At 42.7% G+C, this 7,132-nt stretch overlaps 1 protein-coding gene across 1 annotated transcript in view; it reads right to left on the reverse strand.

The window, feature by feature from the left end:
* The window catches only part of UBXN7 (UBX domain protein 7), a 52,163-nt gene extending 45,276 nt beyond the window's left edge, over nt 1-6,887 (reverse strand). The window contains exon 1 of the mRNA XM_043992175.1: nt 6,758-6,887. Within this exon, the coding sequence (XP_043848110.1) occupies nt 6,758-6,830 (73 nt within the window). The 5' untranslated portion in view covers nt 6,831-6,887. The remainder of the gene's footprint in view (nt 1-6,757) is intronic.
* Nucleotides 6,888-7,132: the final 245 nt, after the last annotated feature.

Raw genomic sequence — 7,132 nt, forward strand, 5'->3', positions numbered from 1 at the left:
GATCCTCTTAACAACCCTAGGAGGTAGGTGCTATTATCCCTATTTTATAGCTAAGGAAACTGAGGTAGAGGTCATATAACTAACCCAAGGTCACAAAGCTAGTGTTTGTGGCTATATGGTCTGGGACACTGAACATCTTTGAAATCTGTATCAATCCATACCTTAAAACTTATTTAATAAATTCCATTATGTCTGATTTCTTGTCATTTACCTTTTTTTAATCAAGATACATAAAATGTACAACAGCTAATCACTTGGACTGTATGACAGAAGTTGTACTTCTGCAAGGTAATTATTGAATCAAAGTTGAAGCAGCCTTCTTATAAGTTGTTTTCTTGCCCTCAACCAAATCACCTTTGACACCTTTATCACACAATTCTCTAAATTTGGGGGTACCATTCAAAACATTCTCTTATTTTTAAGTTTCAAAGAACATCTCAACACATTCTAGCACTCACTTTTCATTTTAACTTCATGAAGAAATATCATCTTGAGTAGCTAACAAAACATGGTCTTAAAGAGTCAGGTTGAATTTTTGTATTTACAAGCAAAAATGAAACTTCTGGAATTCAAGGAAGAAGTGCAGATGTCATTTGTCACAGTTGTTCAGTATTTGAGTGCACTTTTAAACATTTACGTCCAGACAATCACTTTTACTAAAAAGTTAGGCTTTCATTTTAAGGACAAATTCTGATTAATAAGACTTTACTAAAAATGACTCCAAAAATAATTACCAACAAGCTGAGCTTTGGTTATTATTCTCTTGGTTCTGCAAAAAATTAATCCCTTTAGAAACTCTTGATTATTAACAGCCAATTTTAATTCCAAAATGCTCTCCCTTCCTTAGCAATAAATTATGTGCTTAAGGCATTGTAGACTAATACTGGCCTAAGTAAAACACAATTAGGAAGGGCAGCTAGATGTAGTAGTGGATAAAGCACCCGCCCTGGATTCAGAAGGACCTGAGTTCAAATCTAACTGCAGACATTTGACATTTACTAGCTGTGTGACCCTGGACAAGTCACTTAACCCTCATTGCCCTACCAAAAAACAAAACAAAATGCACAATTAGGAAGATAAATCTTAAAGACTATTCAAATATCAATATCAAATATTCAAATGTAAAAATAAAATTAAAAATTCAAATTATAACCTATTATAATCACGTTAAACATATTTCCACATTAGTCATGTTGTGAGAGAACCAGAACAAAAGGGGAAAACCACAAGAAGAAATAAAAAAAACAAAAATGAAAATGGTATGCTTTGATCTGCATTAAGATTCCATAGTTCTTAGGGCAGCTAGGTGGCGCAGTGGATAGAGCACCGGCCCTGGATTCAGGAGGACCCGAATTCAAATTTGACCTCAGACTCTTGACACTTACTAGCTGTGTGACCCTGGGCAAGTCACTTAACCCCAATTGCCTCACCCCGCCCCCCAAAAAATCCATGGTTCCATAGTTCTTTTTCTGGATGTGGAGAGTATCTTCTATCTTGAGTCTTTCAGAATTGTTTTGGAGGGGATCATAGAATCTTAAGAGTTGGAAAAGACATTTAAAGATTATATAGTCCAACATCTGTCTGAACTACAAATGATCCTTATGAAGTCAAAACAAGCCTCTGGTTGATCACCACCAGTGACTGGAAATTCATTTCTTCATGAAGAAACACAAGATATTTTTGGATGTTCCTGATTGTTAGAAAGTTCTTATTTATATTATGAGCTTCTGATGTATCAGTCATATAGGCTAATCCTAGTTTTTCCTGGAATCAAGAAGAATCAGTTTAATTCCCCTTCCCATAATACTTCTTTAATGGATTCAGATTCACTTAGGTACATGCTATCACCAGTAGTGCAGAGTCACCCCTAATCCTGTCCAGATCTCATCTTGAGAATACTACAAAGGAACTACCCAACACGCTGAGGGTTTCTCTCTAGATTTACTGAAGTATAGTAGACACCAAAAGAATATCTGGACTATTCAGTGCTATTCCTCATTCTTACTACTTAACTGTTTTTTCTCCTAGTTACAGCTCTCTAATGATATCCTTTTTTTTTAGTGAGGCAATTGGGGTTAAGTGACTTGCCCAGGGTCACACAGCTAGTTAAGTATTAAGTGTCTGAGGCCGAATTTGAACTCAGGTACTCCTAACTCCAGGGCCGATGCTCTATCCACTGCGCCATCTAGCTGCCCCTCTAATGATATCCTTTACCATGCTTCTCCTGTGCAATTGTACATTAATGCTTACAGTTTTGTATGTTCACCATGTCCTTTTCTTCATTGAGCTTTGGATGGCCTATAAACTTAAATCTTTAGATTATGGCAATCCATGAATTCAAATACCATGAACCCTTTGTCCTAAAGGATAGCTCCCTAAAGAGGGGCTAAGAGGGTATTTTTGGAAATGAAGATGATTATTAATAAAAATAAAAAACTATGAACCTGTTTCAAGAAGCTTGAAATGCCCTCCACAAGTTCTCAAATGAAACCCAATCCTTTTCTTCATCTTTAGTGTCTGCCCCAATATGTAGGTACGTATATGTGCATGTAAGCGCACACACACAAACTCAACTGATTTGTTCTAACTTTCAGAGTCTGAAGAGAGCTTCTCCATTCATAGAATTATTAATATCAGCTCCCATTACAACACTTTTATGGACAAAGCTTTCTTCACAACAAATTCTGTGAGAACTATGTCCATTTACAGATGAGGTAACTACCACTTTATCACAGCCCCACTCACATCTCTTTCTAGGCTAGAAAGGAGCTCAGTTCCTTTACCTGATTTTCATATAATCATATGGTTTTACATTTCCTCACAACCCTGTTCACCTTTCTCTAAATACAATCCATCTCAAAATCCCTCATAAAAGTTGGTACCCAGAATGAAATACAATACTCCAAACATTTTATCTAGCACAAAATACAGAAGGACTATTACTTTGCTTATTCTGGACAATATATTTCTGATCCCACCATGTCACACCGACTCATATTGAACTTGCAATCATCTAAAATCTCCAGGTTTTTTTCATATGAAATGCCTCAGCTTCCCTATTTTGTACTTGTACAGTTGGGTTGCTTTTTTTTTTAACCTTAATTGCACAAAGAAAATCTGTATAAGTCACAAAAGACTATGCACAGTCACTAAGTGATTTTCTTGATAATAAATGGTATAAACCAATTTTTAACTACTGAGGAATAGGTAACTATGGCTACATAAGACTACTGAAGTGATATATAAGGAAAGTAGTTTCTAAAGTTATAAAAAATTGTTTTCTCATTTTGGATATAGTCACTACAAATTAAGAAGTCTTTAAAAGAAATACCAACAGGGACAGCTAGGTGGTGCAGTGGATAGAGCACCAGCCCTGGAGTCAGGAGGACCTGAGTTCAAATCCAGCCTCAGACACTTGACACTTACTAGCTGTGTGACCCTGGGCAAGTCACTTAACCCCAATTGCCTCACCAAAAAAAAAAGAAAGAAAGAAAAAAAGAAATACCAGCTATCCTGTTTTTTTCAGCAAGAAAAGACTAAATTAGCTATAAGAGCTAATATTTTAAGTTAGGAGAAACTTGTATTCTTTTGTTAAGGGCTAAAATTCTAGCTAGTCTGTCTAAAATATCTAATGAGTGGTCGCCAATAAATTATAAGCTTCAGCAAGAGTTAGACTTTTAAGCATTTATTAAGGAGAATAAGAATTTGGTAAAGAGAGAGAGAAAAGCCTAGATTTCTATCTATTAAAGGGAGAGCACATTTTTAGCTCCCTTCTCCGCCAACCTCCTCAGGAAAGAGAGTGAGACCGAGCGCCAGTCTCTTCCTTCCTCCTCCCACTAGTCCTCGTCACTTCCTGAAGCCTGGTCTTGCCCTCAAAGACCTTTGCTTCATGGGCAGAACTCTTCTACAGTAAGTCTCCAGCAGGTGGCGTCATTCCAATCGTTACACTTTAAACTACTTACGACTTAATATTTAATATAAATGACTGCTTTATTATAATAAATGCACATATCTTTATTAAAAAAACATATCCTCGGGGCAGCTAGGTGGCACAGTGGATAGAGCACAGGCCCTGGATTCAGGAGGACCTGAGTTCAAATCTGGCCTCAGACACTTAACACTTACTAGCCGTGTGACCCTGGGCAAGTCACTTAACCCTAATTGCCTCACCAAAAACAAAACAAACAAAAAAACACCCCATATCCTCAATAAACAGGATTAAACTAAATTTAACTAATTTTTGTTAAATGCAACTATTTATGTCAAGTTCTTGGTAACAGATATTCTAAAATATTCATAATTAGTCTAATAACTTTGCCAAAAGGTTCTAACAATCATCGTTGGGAAATAAAAACACCAACTGTCACAGTTTTACAACATTACATCAGTAGAGTACTTCTGACTTTTCAAAGACCTTCCTTTCACATATATACTCTTTCTGGTATTAGATTAAGAAAGTGCTGGAAAAAGAACCAGGGCAACCAGATGAGTCACTTGTCAATGCTCCAGGCTTTTAGGAAATTACTGTGTTGCTTACCTATCTCTAACTAAAACAGTGCTAGAGATGTTGAGAAAGAACACTTTGAGCTCCCCAAGAAATAGACACTTAAAATTACTTAGGTAGCCATCTACAATTAAACCAAGAAATTCTGATAACTACTTACATTTAAGGTTTGAAAAGCACTTTTCTAAAAAACACCCCCTCTCCCGAATTAAACCTAGGAAAAAAAGTATAATTACTTAAGATTTTAGAAATGAGGAAACAGGTCAAATGACTTGCCCAAGGCCACTATTAAGTTATAGCCTGGAGTTGAAGTCTATCCTGCACTCTTTCTACTATACCACATCATCTCAATAAGGACATGATTAATAATATATCAAATCATTCCTGGATCTAATAGTTCCCTAAGGTTTGCAAAGAGCTTTACAAATATCACCTTCATTTTATCCTCACAATCTCCCTGGGGAGGTAGGTGCTATTATCCCCATTTTGTAGATGAGGAAACAGACTGAAAGAGGTTGTCCATGATCACACAGCTCGCATCTATCCGAGATTGAATTTAAATTCAAGTCTTCTGGACTCCCAAGTCCATCCATTCTTAACCCATAGGTTCCGCCTAGCTGAGCTGCCTTAACTCTGACCTGACCCACTCAATACAAAGACAGTGTGCAAACACATAGGACGTTAACTTACATTATCTCCAATTTTTTTTTAAGAAACATACCTACCTGGAAAAAAAACATTTGGAAGGCTATTTCGCTTTTCTCAAATATTTATCATAATAATCACTAAATGTCACAATAATATCACTTGTAGATAACTGCTCATTTTTAGACCTACTTCATTTACAAATTCTACTTGATAAAAACTGAAGTCATACCACAAAGTAAATAATCTGCACCAACTTTCTACAACACCGTCAGCAAGGTGAAAATTAAAAACAAAAAATAATACCTCCCCAACTTGTTATAAACACCTGTCACGATAATCTCCAAACTTCAATACAACGGGCATTTTTTCTTAGTGGCAAGATCCTGATTGACAACTAAAGCTTCAACATAATTGTCCCGAGGAAATGCATTTTCGATATTGCAAATACCTCTTTTAGTTGGTTCACAGATATGGTATAGACTTACTTACTCTGACTGCCTTCAAAATTGGGGGGGAAAAAAAAATCACTAGAACTGTTAAATTACACTTAGGCACATGGAGTCACTCTTCCCTCAAATCACTTTACAGAGAACTTCCCAGTTTGCTCCGCCCCTCTAATAACTCATGCAAAAAAAAAAAAAAAAAGTTCAGCACCATTAGAAAGGAACAGGACATGGAGGGTTGGCAGGATGGCAAATGGCTCTTAACCCCCAGAGAAAGGGGACCCGAATGCGTCCTTTTCTGAGGTGCAAACCCACAGCAGAACCCCGGATAAGGGGCGGTGGATACTGTCACTCTGCAAAGGGCTCCCTTTCTGCAGACGCTCCTGCGGCCATGCCTCTCCTGAGCAGCACAAGGCCGCATCACCATCATCCTTATCCTTACGTCGCTGAATCGGGGGGGGGGGGGTTCGTGGCACCCCCACATTGCTCAGGGTCCCCCGCGGAAGGGTCACTAGGTGCTGCCCCTCTCTCCACAAGCCTGTGAGCGATACCTGCCTGTCGTGTCCTCTCCCCCCCCCCGCCCCCTTCACGTCGCTGCCCCTCCCCCACTACCTTCTCGGTGGAGGCCTGCGCCAGTCGGGGTCGGGAATGTGGGCGCCGGCCCCTGGGGCCCCCCCGGTCTGGGGGGTCGCTCTGGGGAGTCACCGGGGGAGGACGGGCGCCGCCGTCCTCCCGGTGTGGAGCGTCCGTGGCGGGGCATGGGGAGGGGGCAGGCCCCCCCGAGAAGCCAGAGGAGTCTGAGGGCGGCGGCCGGCGGGGTGCGGGGCCCGATCCCTCCCTCCTCCGCCCCCGGGGCCCCGGCTCCCCGAGTGAGGCCAGGCCCCATCCGCCGGCACCCCGGGACGAGAGGCAAGTCCCCGCGTCCTCGTCCCACGGCGGGGAAGGACGGGGGAGGGGGGCGCGAGGCTGGGGAGGGGCCGAGGCTGCGCCCGCGCTCTCACCCCGGGACCCCGTCACTGCTGCCGCCGCCGCCTCGCAGGGAGGGCGGGAGCCGAGGGGGAAGCCCGGAGTGGGAGCGAGAGGACAGAGCGGGGAAGCCCAGGTCTTCCCGGCTGCCCACTCCCGAGCCCGCTCTCCGCCTTCCCGTGCCCGCGTCTCTTACCCGTGATGGCGGTGAACTGCTGGATTAACCCCTTCAGCGCCGAGGAGGCCGCAGAGCCCCCGTGCGCCGCCATCTTACCGCCGCCGCCGCCGCCGCCGCCGAACAACAACACAGACACACAAGTCCTCCCTCCCCGCCGCACGCTCGGCGCAGGCGCGCTGCCCGCCCCGCCTCCCGCTCCCTCTGCAGGGGCCCCGCCCCTCCCCGCCCCGCTGTGTGCTCTGCGCAGGCGTCCCACCCAGTCCTTCCCACTCCCCCCTTCTCGCCTTAGTCAGTAAGTACGCTACTCAGCCAGCCCCCTTAGCGACCGGACCCGCCCTCTCTGGGCCGGACTGCTTTCGGTAGCCCCGCCGCCGGTTCTTTTCGTTTCAAATT

This window comes from Dromiciops gliroides, chromosome 3, assembly GCF_019393635.1.
Source record: "Dromiciops gliroides isolate mDroGli1 chromosome 3, mDroGli1.pri, whole genome shotgun sequence".
Classification (NCBI taxonomy): domain Eukaryota; kingdom Metazoa; phylum Chordata; class Mammalia; order Microbiotheria; family Microbiotheriidae; genus Dromiciops; species Dromiciops gliroides.